This window comes from Eriocheir sinensis, chromosome 32, assembly GCF_024679095.1.
Source record: "Eriocheir sinensis breed Jianghai 21 chromosome 32, ASM2467909v1, whole genome shotgun sequence".
Lineage (NCBI taxonomy): Eukaryota > Metazoa > Arthropoda > Malacostraca > Decapoda > Varunidae > Eriocheir > Eriocheir sinensis.
The window spans coordinates 4,754,722-4,773,493 of NC_066540.1; the positions used below are offsets into that span (position 1 = coordinate 4,754,722).

At 41.6% G+C, this 18,772-nt stretch overlaps 1 protein-coding gene across 7 annotated transcripts in view; it reads left to right on the forward strand.

Moving 5' to 3' along the window:
* The window catches only part of LOC127006075 (seipin-like), a 148,372-nt gene that overhangs the window by 67,629 nt on the left and 61,971 nt on the right, over positions 1–18,772 (forward strand). For 6 of the 7 annotated variants that reach the window (XM_050875560.1, XM_050875561.1, XM_050875558.1 and 3 more), the window contains one exon: positions 5,395–5,567. In XM_050875560.1, the coding sequence (XP_050731517.1) occupies positions 5,395–5,567 (173 nt within the window). The remainder of the gene's footprint in view (positions 1–5,394; positions 5,568–18,772) is intronic. The other variant, XM_050875557.1, reaches the window with a different exon arrangement.

An 18,772-nucleotide genomic window follows, 5' to 3' on the forward strand; every position in this document is an offset into this window, starting at 1 on the left:
GGTGTCTTGACACACTCTTCTTGAAAGAGGTCAAGTCATAGGCAGGAGGAAATACAGACGAAGGAAGGCTGTTCCTGAGTTTACCAGTGAAGGGGATGAAAGAATGGAGATGCTGGTTAACTCTTGCATAAGGGATTTGGATAGAATAAGGATGAGCAAGAGAAGAAAGTCATGTGCAGTGGGGCCACAGGAAGGGGGAGGCCTACGGTTAGCAAGTTCAGAAGAGCAGTCAGCATGAAGATATTGATGGAAGATAGAAGGCATTTATGAAAGCATGGGTTGCAAATCCAATTTATTTTAGGTATATTCTCCTGCTTAATTCCAGACAGATGAGCACACTTCCAATGACACCATTTAGGGCACAGACTGCATTCAATCCACTTATCGGCTATGGGATCCACACAAACGTAACAGAAATCCCTCAAGCCCCTGGCTCGGCCAGCCATGTCGACGCAGCACTTTCGCGAGCAAGACACAACACATCCGCTCAGTGCGGCGACTAACTATATTTATGCTACTGTCCTAAGGTCAGCAGTGACTATATTTAGACAATTAATTTTTTGGGGAGCTGCTCTTCAAGTACTACCACCATCTAAGTGTTAATCTGTAAATAAAATGCTCATGCGTGTCTTGAACTGTCTTCATTCTCATCTCAGCACTTAATCTGTGCTATGCTGCTCAGCATAGGTTGCCAGGTCTGTCCTTTTAAGGACTACCTGTCCTTTATGAGATCTGGATGTCCTATCATTTCTAATTAGAAAAAAAGGTCAGGCTGAATCTGTGGTCGTGGCTTGAATCGCAGTGAAGTGTGAACTGACCGAGTGTAGCTAATGTAATGCAGTGTGGCATGGCGTGGATGAGTGTTATGTTGTATACTGTGACTGGATGGTGTGTGGTGTGGCTCGGTGTGATGTAAGGTGTGGTGTGACTGGATCTGATGTGTGGTGTGGTGTGGCTGGGTACAGTGTGAGGTGTGGTGTGGTTGGGTGTGATATGTGGTGTGGCTGGGTACAGTGTGAGGTGTGGTGTGGTTGGGTGTGATGTGTGGTGTGGTGTGATGTGTGATGAGATGTGGCTGGGTGTGATGTGTGAGGTGGTATGGAAAGGTGTGATGTGAGGTGTGGTGTAGTTGGGTGTAGTGTGAGGTATGTATTTGAAAGTGTGTGTGCTGTGGCTTAGTATGGTGTGAAGTGTAGTGTGATGGGTATGATGTGTAGTGTGGTGTGAGTGAGTGTGGTATGTATGATGTGGTTGGGTATGATGTTTGTTGTGTGGCTGGGTGTGGAGTGAGGTGTAATGCATCATGTGGGGTGACTGGGTGTGGTGTGTGATGTGGTGTGGCTGTGTGTGATGTATTATTATATGGTGCGGCTGGGCATTGTATGTGTGTGGTGTGGCTGGGTGTGGTGTGTAGTATATGATTGGGTTTTGTGTGAGGTATGGTGTGATGTGTGGTGTAGTGTGGCTTGGTGTGATATTTGATGGTGGGGCTGGGTGTGGTGTGAGATATGGTGTGTAGTGTGGTATTGCTGGTTGTAATGCCTGGTGTGGTGTGAGATGTGGTGTCAGTTGATGTGATGTGTGGTGTGGTGTGGCTGAATGTGATGTGTCATGTGGTGTGGTTGGGTGTGGTGCGAGGTATAGTGTGGCTAGATGTGAAGTGTGATGTGACTGAGTGTATGTGTGGTGTGGTGTGCATGAGTCATTCTATCCCTCTCTCTGTACCTTTATCTCCAGTTTTCTTTCCGTCCGTTCTATCTCTACAGTGGTTGATGGTCACTGTTCTTCCCCCAAACCTATCAACACTGGTGTCCCATAGGGCTCTGTTCTCCCACTCTCTTCCTGTTATTCATCAATGATCTTCTTTCCACAACAAACTGTCCTATCCACTCGTATGCTGATGACTCCACTCTGCATTATTCAACTTCTTTCAACAGAAAACCCTCACAACAGGAAGTGCAAGAATCCAGACTGGAGGCTGCAGAACGCTTGACTGCAGACCTTGCTATCATTTCTGATTGGGCCGGGAGGAACCTCGTGTCCTTCGGCACCTCAAAAACTCAATTTCTCCACCTATCAACTTGACATATTCTTCCAAACACCTATCCGCTATTCTTTGATAACTCTCAGCTGTCATCTTCAACACTAAACATCCTCGGTCTATCCTTAACTCAAAATTTCAACTGGAAACTTCACATCTCTTCTCATACTAAATCAACTTCCTTGAGGTTGGGCGTTCTGCATCGTCTCCTCCAGTTCTTCTCCCACGCACAGATGCTGTCCATATACAGGGGCCTTGTCCTCCCTTGTATGGAGTATGCATTTCACGTGTTGTGGGGCTTCACTCACACAGCTCTCTGGACAGAGTAGTGTCCAAGGCTCTTCGTCTCATCAACTCCCCTCCTCTTACTGACAGTCTTTTAACTCTTAAATTCTGCCACTGCGTTGCCTCTCTTTCTATCTTCTATCAATATTTTCATGCTGACTGCTCTCCTGAACTTCCTAACTGCATACCTCCCCCTCTCCTGGGGCCCTGCTGCACTCGACTTTCCATTCCAGCTCGTCCCTATACTACTGTTCAAAACCCTTATGCAAGAGTTAACCAGCATCTTCACTCATCCTATGTAATCACTTTACTATTATTTTAATATTCTAATTGAATTCCTAGATCCCCTAAACATGGGGTTATACATCAAAATTACCCATCTTGGATGAATTATGAAGGAATAATGGGCATTTTTAGGATTTGGAGGCTACTCGACGCCATCTTGAAAATTAGACCTTTCTCGTGGTCAGACTGTGGAAGACTTTTAATTTGTTATCAAGCACACTTGATACTACAATAAACAGTTGAGAAACCTTTTGTAGCAATTTTTTAGGGTAAGATGTTTTTTTTTCGTAAATGCAGCCGCCTATAAGACTACCAACATGCTGTTCTTGTGATTGACTATCAACCTGGACTCCAGCAGAACTATCTAAAGAGGATCAAGGGAAGCCCAATGTGTGTTTTTTTGGGGGGGGAAGGGGCAGCATGAGCTAATCAAGAGGGTGCACTTTAAAACACTTCCCTTCACCACTAATTGGCTGGGATAAACCACCAGCTCCATCAAAAAAGCTTACTGGCACTAAAAGCCAAACAAAATAGATAAATAAAAGATCCCATTAGAATGTAAAAATGGAGGCATACACTACAGCTGCGTGTGGCCTCAGTGCTCATCTTTGTTACCTTAACCCATGAACCTGTGGTGGAAAGAACCCATTGCCCCAGGAGAGGGTCAGCATGACATCTGGGTTACCACAGTTTACCTTCCCCATGTTTCCCCAGGTATCTCTTTATCAACTAGCTTGAAAGGGAAGATGAGCAGCTGGGTGGGCTGCATGCTGACTGCTCAGAGTGGGATTCGAATCCGGGTCCATGGAGTTGTAGCTAGGCAAGCTAACCACTTGACCATGGAGATGAATAAAAAATGATTCAAGTGTTGAGAAACTTGCTATATGACAACAGACTTAAGCATCTAATGCAGCCTGTGTCAACAAAATGAGAAAACAATTACAACAACCAAATGAACAGTTGCTAACCCATGGTTGCACTGCACACATTCTAAATGTTTTAGCTCATGATTTGGAAAAAAACAAACCAAAAAAAAAAAAACATGGGATTTAAGTTGCAAAATACTTTTGAAACCATCACTCTGCCTCAGTATGATACTGTCAGAAAGGCAGTCAATGTCTTGTTCTGCCCAAGGACAATAGTAGACAGATCATATGTAGCTGATTGAAGATGTATATATATATATATATATATATATATATATATATATATATATATATATATATATATATATATATATATATATATATATATATATATATATATATATATATATATATATATATATATATATATATATATATATATATATATATATATATATATATATATATATATATATATATATATATATATATATATATATATATATATATATATATATATATATATATATATATATATATATATATATATATATATATATATATATATATATATATATATATATATATATATATATATATATATATATATATATATATATATATATATATATATATATATATATATATATATATATATATATATATATATATATATATATATAAGTTTGAGTGATATAATCTAACCAGCTCATGAAAATTAGCAAGTTGACAGGGAAAATATTGATATCAAAGTTTGAGTGTTTTCTGTGTTTAATTTTTTCCTTTTATATTGTTGTCTTGCAAAGATATCAAGATTTAAATAATTTTTTTAAATGACATTTAAAAAAACAATCATATAATTTATATCTTGATTTCAGTCAATGATTTTTTTAAATCATTTGATTTAAATTTTTATTTTAATCAAACAACTCTGTACCCAGCACTAATGAGGCCTTATCTTGATTGTGAGGTCCAGTTCTGGTCATCCTACTATAGAATGGATATCAAGATGTTAGAATCTGTCTAGAGGAGGATGAGAAAAATGATTCAAGGGGTGAGAAACTTGCTATATGAAGATTGACTGAAGCATTTAAATCTGCATTCTCTAGAAAGGCAGAGGTTATGAGGAAACTTGGTCAAAGTTTATAAATGGATGAAGGGCTTTAATAAGGGGGATGGTAATAGGTTTTAGGTTGTAAAAGAGCCAGGTAGGACACAGCAATGGTTTTAAGTTAGATACATTCAGATTCAACAAAGGAATTGGTTTAGTAAACGGATGAGTAGAACAGGCTTGGCAGTCATGTTGCGAGTGCCAATACCATAGATACATTCAAGAAGAGGTTGGATAAATTCATGGATAGTGAGGTAAGGTGGGGTTAGACTAACAGGAACTGCCCAGTGCCTTGTATTGGCCAAGCAGCCTCTTACAGACTCCTTACGTTATGTTTTTATGGTCATAATAGTGATGGATGAGTGGAACAGGCTTGACAGCCACATGTGGGTACAGGTTGTGAATGGATGCTATAGTTGTGTGTTGCATCGGCTCTCATCTATGACACCTCAGCCCTTAACATCTGTGGTGGGTAAGAACCCAGTACCCCAGGATACAGGGCAGGTGTAAAATCTGGGTTGCCACAGTTTTCCTAAGGGAACCATTCATTGACTAGCATGAAAGGAGAGGATGAATAGCTGGGTGGGCTGGGTGCCAACTGCCTAGTCCAGGATCAAACCTGAATTTGCAGATTTGTAGCTAGGCAAATGGTGAGTGCCAAAATGATAGATACCTTGAAGAAAAGGTTAGATGAATTCATGCACAGAGAGGATAGGTGGTGTAAGGTTTACTGGAGCTGCCCTGTGTAAGCTGCCTGGTCTCTTGCAGACTTGTTATGTTCTTACATGAAAATTAATTCCTGGCAGGTCCTGCGGCAGTGAACCAGGCATGTGCAGCAACCCAAGTGCCATCATCCCAGTGCTAGACCCAGTTCGTGGCTCCCTGCTTGTGCGGGGTCAAAAGTACCGCGTTGTAGTGGACGTGGATATGCCTGAGTCACCTGTCAACAAGCAATTAGGTAATGCATCTCTCAGACCAGGTGTGTGAGTGTGTGGGAGCAGTACCAGTGTGCCACGTCAACTCTTATCCTCCAATTGATCTATCAGTTCCTCTTCCCTGACTGTCTTGAGCCTTTGAAAATTTGTTGCATTGTTGTTACCCTTGCTATCTTTTATTTTTATATTCATATATTCATGTTAATTGCTCTTTTAAACTCTTGAATTGCTTGCTTCTATCCCTCCATGTTACCATCTTTCCCACAGCTTTACTGCACAGTTCATTTTGTATAGTTACGTACATGCAGTCATCAAAGTTCCACACCCATACGGGGAAATTAAAACAATGATTACACATTTGGCACTATGTTACGCTGACTGATGTGCATGTACTTTCTTGGCCAGCCCACCACCGACTATAATCCTGCAATTGCCAAACTTGTTTGGTAAATCCCCGCACATACTGGAAAGGCAAAAAAGTTTGTTGAAGCCATAATTTGTTATATTAAGGTCCATAAAAGCAAGGAAAACATCTAACTCAAGGATGTATAATACTTGGCAAAACAGGTAGTCCTTGAGTTACAACATGCAACTTATGAGCACTCGCACTTACAACCAGGCCAATAATATTAGCAATACTTGGTTAAATAATGAGTTGACACTTAAAATATCTTGCCATGGGTAGAACTGCATTCTGTTGACACAGTGCCCCCATTCCTCCCCCACCCACACCCACACCCTGCTGCTGTCCTCACACACTGGCTCCACCCCAGTCAGGGTGAGGTAAGGCAGGAGGGGGGAAGGGTGGGTGGACTGGCCCAGTCCACCCAAGCTTCTCCCTCAGCTGCCTTTGTGACTCCAGGTGTAAGTACACTACTCACACTGTAGTTGCTAGGCACTACTCTACCAATTTTTAGGTCTACAGTCTGCTGTACAAGCTTACCCCTGGATCTAGCAGATGCCAGTCGGCTAGGTATGAGCCAATCAAGGGTGGGGTAAGTCTACCTTTTTATTTCCACCGTTTACAAGTTTCAGCTTGGTGGAGTGTTTGGCTAATTCTGCCATCTTAGCAAAACTTGACAGCTCAATTTTGTAACATTGCACAATGTTTCATGGCTAAAGGGTGAACTAACCGCAGGACTGGGGTGAGACAAGTGCATGAGGGCAGGCAGGCTAACGGGGAAGGGTAGTGGGCGAGTCGTGCCACTCTATCCTTGGCAGGACATTTGAATGATATTTTATTTTATTTTTAATATAAATTTCAACTTACAACCAATTCGACTTATGACCTGCCTGTCAGAACTGAACCTCGTCATAAGAGGACTACGTACCTGTATTTTCTGGATTATCTTTGCCACTGGAGACTCAAGTTTATCTGGTGATACTTGGCTAGAGCATAGATGTGCTAGAAACTATTGAAGACTCTTTGTTGCCAATTAAAATATCAATGATATATTAAAGTACAGGTAGTTCTTGAGTTACATCATATGTTACTTCTGACCACTCGCACTTATGGCCAGGCCTGCAATATTAATGACACGTGGTCCTCGACTTACGGTGAAGTTCCATTCCTATGACATGTCATATCATGATTTTGTATGTAAGCTGAAACACACATTTTGTTAGAAGGAACTGTCACTTCCATTGTGATGGCTTTCCTTTTCCTCGAAGCGCTTTCTCAAAGAGTCTGCCTTACATTTGGGAGACATAATGAAGGCCAAAATCAATGAAAAAAGAACAAACCAAACCAAAATGGTGTAAAGTGTGAAATGAGCTTGCCTCCTTCCTCGGTCAAGTGCCGTGTGATGATGTATTCTTCTGCCACGGCTGCAAACTACTATGAAATTCAGACCCAATGTTACACTGTTTTTTGTTAACAACTTTTTAACAAGGCGTCGGATGAAGATGACATTTTGCCAGGGTATGTTTTACGCACCTATCTAATTATCGCCAATATGCTTTAGTACCAAATGTCGATCATTCAGGCAATCATAGGTGGAAAATAAGCAGGCGATTCCACAGCCGCTACACTCACCGTGATGAGTTCAGTGGTGGAATACGTGACGCGGACTCTAACGTCATGAGACTCCGCCCACCATGACAGATGATTGGCTATTCATAACCAGACTCTACCTCTGCCAACAATGACATCATTGTTTGCATTATTTGCTGTAATTTTTATCACAATTGACACAATTTAATTGACATTATACAGTTTTTTTCACTAGGCATGAGTTGTTAGATTTAGGCTGGGTGCAGGTGCCAACTCTTATACAGCTAACTCTCGATTTACGTGAGTTTGGTTTACGTGTTTTTTAAATAACGCGGGGTCCAAAATCCAAATAAATTTTTAATTTACACGTTTTTTTTCACTTATACGCGATATTTTATGGAGTGGCCACCAGATGTCTCATGTAACTGGACTCACACGGCGCTGCAGCCACACAGCTGAGCTCAGTTCTTCCCACGCGCCACTTGAACAACAATACAGTACCCACCCTGCCACGCAACTCAACAACAACAACACCCTCGCTGCTGTGCTACCACGAGGGGAAGGGCAGCCAGAGGAGGAACCACGAGAGGGAGAGGAGTCAGAGTGATACAGTAGGCAATAAAGGTACAAACCTACCTCTTGTTTGATTTACATTGTTTTTGATTTATGCGACCTCTTCAAGGACACAATACTCGCGTAAATCAAGAGTTACCTGCACCATGAAACACCCAAACCTTCGTATTAGAAACCTTTGTTTCCTCCATAAAACCCATATTAAATGATGTTGCCACTGGTACATATTGCCTGCAGCGGTGCATAGGAGAAACTTTTTTTATGTGGCCGGGGTACACATTTCGGACCGGTGGTAGAGAAGAGGTTAACTAGGAACGCGTTGATAAAGTCCCTTAAATTATCATTCATCAAAATATGAGAGAAAAAACTGGTAGGGGAGGTTGTGGGGATGGATGTTATGGCGTAATCCTCACCCACAATAGGCTCTATGATCTGGCTACCTATTTAAGCTTTACAAGTCCTGCCATGGGTCTTTTCACTTATAAACAGAGTGACAAGCTGAAGCACAAAATCAGTCGCACAAAAACTGCAGAACATGCTTGTCAGTCTTGACAACAGTGAACCCTCGGGTATGATACGAATACCAAGTCACCTGTCAGTGTTCACGTTGTAGCCTCTAAAAACACATCTTGGTGGGCGGAGCCTCATGACGTGTTTAACGTCATGGAATGACTGAACTCTTAACTGTAAATTGAGACAGCTCTGGCTTCCGCATGCTTATTTTACTCCAATAAGTACCTTAATCATCAAACATAGGTACTAAAGCATACTGTCAAAAATTAAGTTGGGGTGTAAAACATATTCTGACAAACTATCGTCTTTATCCGACACTGGTAAAAAGTTAATGCCAAAAAACAGTGAATGGTTGCTCTGAATCCCATAGCAGTTTACACGTGAAGTTCGTAATTACGACACAAGTGTCGTAACCAATGAGGTTTATCCGAGGTGCATTTTTGCCTATGCGTAGAGCCCCCTTGTTTTTGGGTATTGGAAAGAGAGCAACACAGCTACCTTCTGACTGGGAGGGTAGCCTACCTCATCCTCACCTTCACGTGGTGCACACCATTAGTATACCCTGAGGGGTTGAACCTTTTAGCCCTGATGAGGAGCAAGTCTCCATGATACCACATCGGACTGGCCACCCATTGGTAGCCTCTAAAGCCCCTATTACACGTATCCGGTTTCCTACGGCCAACCTGGCCTACGGCGCCGTAGGAAAATTCTGGCCTACGGCTAGAGTTATTACACGTATTTGAACGGCCGGTGGCAAGTGGGTCAGTGTAGCACTGGATGTGGTGGAGGAGTGACATGCCTTCTCTCGACGACAATCTCGTTGCTATTGCTCTAGCGTGCTGTTTGAAGGTTGGCCGTACGGCCAACTTTAGTACTGGCGAAAGTTCATCCGGCCGGCCGTGGGTGAGCGTTCATACGGCCGATTTGCTATCACACGCTCCGGTTTGAACATATGCTAGCGTCGCGACCGACGGCGCCGTAGGAAACCGGATACGTGTAATAGGGGCTTAATACTTTTATCAAAAGTTTTGAAGGCAGGAGCCATGGCCAAAGTGTGGCAGAAGAAAAGGGAGTGCATGAGTGCATGAGACTGATGTCTATTAATGTGAATGGATTAGGTGATGAGGAAAAGAGGAGAGTGATGATTGAAAATTTTGTGAATGGTAGAGTGGATGTGTTGGGAGTGATTGAAACGCATATTAGAGAAACTGGTGTGAGTGATGGTAGAGAGGGTATGTGGGAGGGTGTGCCTGGGGGGGTTGTATGGACGGGGATGGATGAAAAGTATAGAGGCAGGAGTAAGGAAGGATGTGCTAATGTAATGTCTGAAAGAGTGTGGAAAGGTGTGACTGATTATGTGTGGAAGGGATCAAGAATTGTGTGGGTGATAGGAAAAGTAGGTTTAGTAAAGTATGCATGGGTGTGTATTTATGCACCAGTAAATGTAAAAAGTAAAAAAGGACTGAGGGAAAGGGAAGCTTTTAGGGAGGAAGTGAATACATGTTTGAAGAGTTTTGAGAAAGAAAGAAAACTTATTATGATGGGAGATATGAATGCTAAAGTGGATGATGAATGTGTGATGGATGTGGTGGGAAAATGGGGGATACCTGGGAAGAATGAAAATGGAGAGTGCCTGGTGGATGTCTGTGCTGAGAGGGGAATGTTCCTAGCAAACACTTTCTTTCAGCACAAGAATATCCACCGATACACATGGAGGAGGGGGGAAGATTATGAGCAGAAAGGATTGATTGATTATGTGGCAGTAGATGGAAGACTTAGCAAGGATATCTGTGATGCAAAGCTAGTAAGAGGAATGTTTGATGACTGACCATCTTGCAGTGCTGGCAAAATTAAGGCTGAAGTAAAAGTGGGTGTTCGAAAAGAAAGGTGAAGTAAAAAAGGAAATATTGAAGATAGAAAAGTTACAGGAAAAAAAAAAAAAGATGAGTATAACCATGAAATGGCATAGAGATAGAGTCTGGCACAAGTCTTTGCTTTCTAAACTCCCCTCTTTCGGATTCTATCCTTCTCTCTGTTCCTTTATCTCCAGTTTCCTTTCCAGCCATTCTATCTCTGCGGTGGTAGACAGTCACTGTTCGTTCCCTAAACCTATCAACAGTGGTGTTCCACAGGGCTCTGTCCTATCACCCACTCTCTTCCTGTTATTCATCAATGATATTCTTTCCATAACAAACTGTCCTGTCCACTCATACGCTGACGACTCCACTCTGCATTATTCAACTTTTTTCAAAAGAAGGCCATCGCAACAGGAATTACAAGACTTCAGACTGGAGGCTGCAGAACGCTTAACCTCAGACCTATCATTTCTGATTGGGGTAAAAGAAACCTTGTATCCTTCAATGCCTCAAAAACCCAATTTCTCCACCTATCAACTCGACACAATCTTCCAAACACCTATCCCCTATTCTTCGACAACACTCAGCTGTCACTTTCTTCAACGCTAAATATCCTCGATCTATCCTTAGCTCAAAATCTCAACTGGAAACTTCACATCTCCTCTCTCACTAAATCAGGTTGCTTGAGGTTGGGCGTTCTGTATCGTCTCCGCCAGTTCTTCTCCCCCGCACAGATGCTTACCACATATAGGGGCCTTGTCCGCCCTCGTATGGAGTATGCATCTCACGTTTGGGGGTGCTCCACTCACACAGCTCTTCTGGACAAAATGGAGTCTTAGGCTTTTCGTCTCATCAGCTCTCCTCCTCTTACTGACAGCCTTCTACTTCTTAAATTCTGCCGCCATGTTGCATCTCTTTCTATCTTCTATCGATATTTTCATGCTGACTGCTCTTCTGAACTTGCTAACTGCATGCCTCCCCCCCTCCCACGGCCCCGCTACACACGACTTTCTACTTATTCTCATCCCTATGCTGTCCAAACCCCTTATGCAAGAGTTAACCAGCATCTCCATTCTTTCATCCCCTTCACTGGTAAACTCTGGAACAGTCTTCCTTCGTCTGTATTTCCTCCTGCCTATGACTTAACCTCTTTCAAGAAGAGTGTATCAAGGCACCTCTCCATCCAAAAGTAACCTCTCTTTTTGGCCACTTTATACCTACCACTATATATGAGAGCAACAGTTAGCAGGCTTTTTTTTCACATCTTTTTGTTGCCCTTGAGTTGCTCTGCTGTAAAAAAAAAAATTATATATATATATATATATATATATATATATATATATATATATATATATATATATATATATATATATATATATATATATTAAAAAAAAGAGGCCTTAAGTGAAAAATGGGAAAGTGTAAACAATAGTACAGATATTGAAAAAGTTTTTGGAACATTTAAAGAAGTAATGTTAACTACAACAAAAAAAGTGTTAGGGATGAAAGTGGTGAGGGATGGAAAAAGAAAAGGAAATTCATGGTGGACAGAAGAGATAAGGAGGATAGTAAAAGAGAAAAGGGAACTTTTTAAGAAAATTCTAGAAAGAAATGTGGCTGAGCAAGTAAAAAGGGAAAGGAAAAAGAAATATAGAGAATGCAAAATGAAATTAAAATAAGCAATAAAAGAAAATAAGAAGAGAGTTGATGAAGACTTTGGAAGGAGACTAAGTGAAAAATATAAAGGAAACAGAAAATCATATTGGAAAGAAGTAAAAAACGAAAGAAATGCAGAAAATATCTCCCCAAGTAAAATAAATGAAGTTATTGATGAGAATAAAAAGATGCTGAAAGATGGGGAAGCTGTGAAAGAGAGATGGAGAGAATATTTCAAAAACTTAATGAATTTTGAAGATGGACGTCCAGCAGTTGTAACGGCCATATTTTGAGTGGAGGTAGAGGAGTATATAAAGAAGAAAGTATAACATATGAAGAAGCAAATCAAGCAATAAAAAGATTAAAAAATGAAAAGGCTGCAGGAATCTATGGAATTGCAGGAGAAATTTTGAAGTGTGGAGGAGATGTAGTTACTAAATGGATAGACAAGATATGTGAAGTGGCATGGGACGGGGGGGGTGCCAGCTGACTGGACAAAAGCCATCATTGTCCCAGTTTACAAAGGGAAGGGCAGGAGAGGGGAGTGTGGGAGCTATAGAGGTATAAGTCTGCTGAGAATACCCAGAAAGGTATATGGAAAAGTCATAATAGAGGGTGTACAAAGACTTACAAAAGAGAAAATCAGTGAAGAACAAGGAGGCTTCAGGAAGGGAGGGGGATGTGTGGATCAGGTATTTTCCTTCAGGATAGTAGTAGAAAAAATATTAGCAAAAGGAAAAAACTATACGCTGCCTTCATGGATCTAGAAAAAGCTTATGACAGAGTTGATTGGCTGGCATTGTGGGACATTTTAAAGATATATGGTGTGGGAGGAAAACTGCTTCATGCAATAAAGTCTTTCTATGAGGATGCATCCGCATGTGTCAAAATTAGTGGAGAAACAAGTGAACATTTTGAGATAAAAGTGGGCTTGAGGCAGGGGTGTGTCCATGGTTGTTCAGTATTTATATGGATGGTGTTATGAGAGAAATAAAGGGCAAAGTTGGGGAAGTTGAAGTAAAAATGTATGTTGAGGGGAGAAAGTGAGTGCTGAATTCAATCTTATTTGTTTATGAAACCTTGCTCATTACAGAAAATGAAAGTGACTTACAAAATTTGGTCAGTGTCTTTGACAGGGGTGTGGACTCTGAGTCGGAGTCGGTAGAGTCGGCTACTTTCAGCCAGAATCGGGGTCGGCAAAAATACCTCTGATTCCGACTCCTTTACGTAATCATTTAACGTGTAATGTTGTTGTGAAGCTTTTTTTTATATATATATTTTTTTAGATGCTCCCTATAGCGCCTGTAGGCTTTCTTGAGCGGCCTCTTTGGCGATCCCAGTCCGTTACTGCCGTGGGACTTCTAGGGCAGTTTTGCTACTTCGTGGGGTATTCCCACAAATTTTGGGAGAAATCGCCTTTTATGGGAGCTCTTGAGAGCGAATATTTCAGGCAAGCATTATGGGTTAAGTTATTATGGCGGGAATATTCATTTAACGTGGATTTTTTTGTGTGTAAAAATGTTATATTTCCTTATATTTCGCCTGATTAAATAATTATGTAGATCATTCAGATAAATTACTAGACGATGTTGGAGAAAACATACCCAACGAGACATGAAACATCCTGTACCGAACGTGTCTGATTCCTGCAGTATTCAAACGCGTCTCCACCCTCAACTCTCAGCCTGATCGAGGCTGCTCAGCAGTTAACAAGAAACGCTCATCTGATATAGACCGCGTCACTGACTGCCACTATTTTATTAATTTACGTAGGTAAGATTCCGTGATTGTAGCAGTTAACTGATGAAAATAACACACACACACACACACACACACACTGCTGTTGAGACCAAGAAAACAGAACAGACACACACGCAAATGGGAAATGACATTCAATACAGAGAAGTGTAGTGTGATGGAGTTTGGTAAGAGCAGTAGACGAATATTGGGGAACTACTCTCTGAGTAATGAAAGAATCATGAAAAAGCTGAAGAAAAAGATCTGGGAGTGATCATAACAGACAAGTTATCCTTTGGAAAACATATAGACCGGATAACTGGGGAAACATACAATCTTCTTTGAAACATAAAAGCAGCATTTACATATTTAGATGAAGAAATGGTGAAGAAACTAATAACATCGATGATACGTCCAAGACTGGAATATGCAGCATTAGTGTGGTCACCTAGATTGAAGAAAGAAATTAGAAAGTTGGAAAGAATACAAAGAGCAGTGACTAAATTACCTGAAACTCTGAAAGAACGTACTTATGAAGAAAGACTGGAGAAATTGGGACTAACAACACTGGAGATTTACATAGAATGGGATCTAATAACATTGTACAGGATACAAGAGGGATTAGAGAAATTGGACAGGGAAGACCTAGTGGTACGTGACAAGTGTGACAAGAGGCAATGGTAAGAAATTGAAGAAGAGCAACTGTAGGAGAGACATCAAGAAATACAGTTTTCCATACAGAAGCATAACAACATGGAACGGACTTGACGAGGAGACTGTACGTACAAAAACGATTCATGAATTTAAAGCAAAACTGGATAATAACCGTTATGGAGACGGGACAGCACGAGCCTAGTAAGGCTCTTTTCCTGTATTTCACAACTAGGTAAATACAACTAGGTAAATACACACACACACACACACACACACACACACACACGGCCCGGCAGCTCAGTGGTTAGAGCGTCTGCCTCGCAATCAGAAGGACTGGGGTTCGATTCCCTGACCGGGTGAAAATAAGTTGGGTTTATCTTCTTTCACGTGTAGCCCCTGTTCACCTAGCAGTGAGTAGGTACACGACATAAGGCGAGGAGTTGTGACCTTGTCGCAGTGTGTTGTGTGTTAGGTGTCTCAGCCCTACCCAAAGTTTGGTCACTAAACTCTGAGCTCCTTCCGTAGGGGAACGGCTGGCTGTCTCGAGAGAGACCCGCAACAGACCACGAGGTGAATTACACACACACACACACACACACACACACACACACACACACACACACACCTAAAGGGAACAGGGTGTTGGAGATATTGATGGTGTGGATAAATATATACTGTTATCATTATTATTATTATTATTATTATTATTATTATTATTATTATTATTATTATTATTATTATTATTATTATTATTATTATTATTATTATTATTATTAAAATTAGTAATACAAATTAAAAAGGATAATGATAATAAAGGTTTCCCTTCAGGAATGTGGCCTCCTGCCAAATTGCCATCAGAACTGCCCTGCAGGCCATGAGGTCCCTGTTTTATTTAACCAGGTAGCAGTGACATGCCAAATTTGTGGTTTTACCGCATTCCAGTAACAGGCCAGAATTTTTGGCTTGATATAAACCCCCCAAAATAGAGGATGAACCAACTGATTACAAATGCGTTGATATCTGTTATATATATATATATATATATATATATATATATATATATATATATATATATATATATATATATATATATATATATATATATATATATATATATATATATAATGAATTGTGTGAGTGATGATTTTTCTCATTAATTCGCTTAGAGGAGCCTTTAAGAAACATGGTCCCCGCAGCTACCAAGTTCAATAAATTCACATTCCCTCCTCAGGAATTCACCTGACAATTTGATAAGGGTTCAAGATTATTACTAAAGCATTTGACTGATGAACTGAAAGCTAGGAGGCCCTCTAGGCAGCTAGACCCCACAAGGGGTCTCATGTAAGATGAGGGGTGGGGCAACTGGGCATATTAATTTGGGGTAGCTGTTCACCTGTAAAAAATGAAAGAAATGTGTGACTCAAGTTTGTAAGTTTTCAATTTGGATATTTTTCAGAGCTAAAGTGGTGAAACCACAGAAGTAAAAATCACATTGGTGAAAGGCTGACTGTGCTGTCAAAATAAAGTTGGATTATTTAACTTCTATTTCGCTAATATTAACCATGGAATGGTTTCTACAAATTGGCAAACATGTCCTAAGGAGATAGGATATGATTCGTTCCCTTTCCTCAGAAGTGTGACATTCCTCTTCTTGAAGGGATCATGGGCCTGAGTGGAGGAAAAGATAACATATTATAAGGGATTAGTCAGAGAGAGAGAGAGAGAGAGAGAGAGAGAGAGAGAGAGAGAGAGAGAGAGAGAGAGAGAGAGAGAGAGAGAGAGAGAGAGAGAGAGAGAGAGAGAGAGAGAGAGAGAGAGAGAGAGAGAGAGAGAGAGAGAGAGAGAGAGAGAGAGAGAGAGAGAGAGAGAGAGAGAGAGAGAGAGAGAGAGAGAGAGAGAGAGAGAGAGAGAGAGAGAGAGAGAGAGAGAGAGAGAGAGAGAGAGAGAGAGAGAGAGAGAGAGAGAGAGAGAGAGAGAGAGAGAGAGAGAGAGAGAGAGAGAGAGAGAGAGAGAGAGAGAGAGAGAGAGAGAGAGAGAGAGAGAGAGAGAGAGGTAATTCATGGGATTAATGATTGAGTATTGCAGAGTGTGACTTGCTGATCCTTTGTGTATGTGTGTGTGTGTGTGTATAATTCACCTCTTGGTCTGCTGTGGGTCTCTCGAGATAGCCAGGCGTTCCCCTACGGAAGAGCACAGAGCTCATAGTACTGATCTTTGGGTAGGACTGAGACCACTCACACACAACACACTGCGACAATGAGGTCACAACTCCTTGCCTGACGTCGCGTACCTACTCACTGCTAGGTGAACAGGGGCTACACGTGAAAGAAGATAAACCCAACTTATCTTCACCCGGCCGGGGAATCGAACCCCGGTCCTCTTGGTTGTGAGGCGGACGCTCTATCCACTGAGCTACTGGGCCGTGTGTGTGTGTGTGTGTGTGTGTGTGTGTGTGTACCTACGTATTTGTATTTACCTATTTGTAGTCTACTGGGCCCGAGTTAAGCTCTAATAGTTTCGTCTCCATATTTACATTCATCCAGTCTTTCCTTCATTTGTTGGACACTGGTTGCCTCCACCACCTCCTGTGTGTGTGTGTGTGTGTGTGTGTGTACCTACAGTACCCTCTCGAGTTTCGCGCTATCCGAGTTTCACGATCCACGAGTTTCGCGGTTAGTCCTGAATTCTTACCATCCCGACTTTCGCTCATTATCACCCTGAGTTTCGCGCTGCTTTGACACGTACGGGTCACGTCTACTTAAAATCCTCCAAACATTGTGGCTATGTCAAGAGAGAGAGAGAGAGAGAGAGAGAGAGAGAGAGAGAGAGAGAGAGAGAGAACGGGTCGTTTTGAAGCCGCAGTTGAAGGCGGTTGCCTTACGATTGGCTGACAATCCTGAAAACACACTTGTGATTTGCTGGGAGTCCGATGACGTCATCGCCAACGCGCATCCTATCAGCGGCTTCACTGCCTTAAGGCGGTGTCACAATGGCCGTTTTCGTCCAACCGTTGGGGCTACGGCAACGCCCGTACACCCAACCAGGAGCGAGTTCACGGTTATCCGTAAGCTGGTGTCACACAGGGCTTTTTTCTTCACACCGCGTTGGCGCCACCTAGGGCAACCAGCAACTCAAAATTTTCCTGGTTTGCGTCACACACGGCCAAGGTCTGTTGCCCGTATCCACATCCACAATGTAAACAAAGCACTTGCCCTGTATCAACATGGCATCGTCTGCTAAAGTAAGGGCTGTCGCGGCTTGTGCTGCCATTACCAAAAAGTGCTTTTTCATTGTTTTCAATACCCCGAGTATCGCGATCCTCGAGTTTAGCGCTATAGCTTCGCAACGAAGCAAGCGCGAAACTCGGGAGGGTACTGTATATATATATATATATATATATATATATATATATATATATATATATATATATATATATATATATATATATATATATATATATATATATATATATATATATATATATATATATATATATATATATATATATATTAATCCCTCGCCATATCGCGGTTCACTTATCGCGGTCTCGCTGTATCGCGGATTTTTAAATTGTATCGTATCGTATCAGTAAAATAAGCATTTTCTAGTCTAAAAAATGAAAACGATATAAATCAACGTAAGTAGGAACACACCAAAATAAGCACCTACCGGCCTATTGCGCCGTTAGTCTTTTCCCTGGTTCATTTCTCCTCCACTTCCTTTCTTTCTTAGCCCTCTCTGTCCCCGTATTTTTTTCCTTCCTTCTCATTTTTTTCTTCTTTTCCTTTCACCTCCCTCCCAGTTTTTCTCTTTTAATCTCTTTCCCTCCCACACACACCCTTTCTCTCCCCCTCTTTCCTCACCTTTACCTGACCCTCCCTACCTCTCTCTTTTAATCTCTTTCCCTCCCACACACACCCTTTCTCTCCCCCTCTTTCCTCACCTTTACCTGACCCTCCCTACCTCTCTCTTTTAATCTCTTTCGCTCCCTCTCAAACCTTTTATCTACCCATCTTTCCTCACCTTTACCTGACCCGCCATACCTCTCTCTTTTAATATTTTTCCCTCCCACTCACATCATTTCTCTCCCCCTTTCCTCACCTTTACCTGACCCTCCCTACCTCTCTCTTTTAATCTCTTTCCCTCCCACTCACACCCTTTCTCTCCCCCTCTTTCCTACCCTCTACCTGACCCTCCCTACCTCTCTCTCTTAACTCTTTACCTCCCACTCACACTCTTTCTCTCCCCCACTTTCCTCACCTTTACC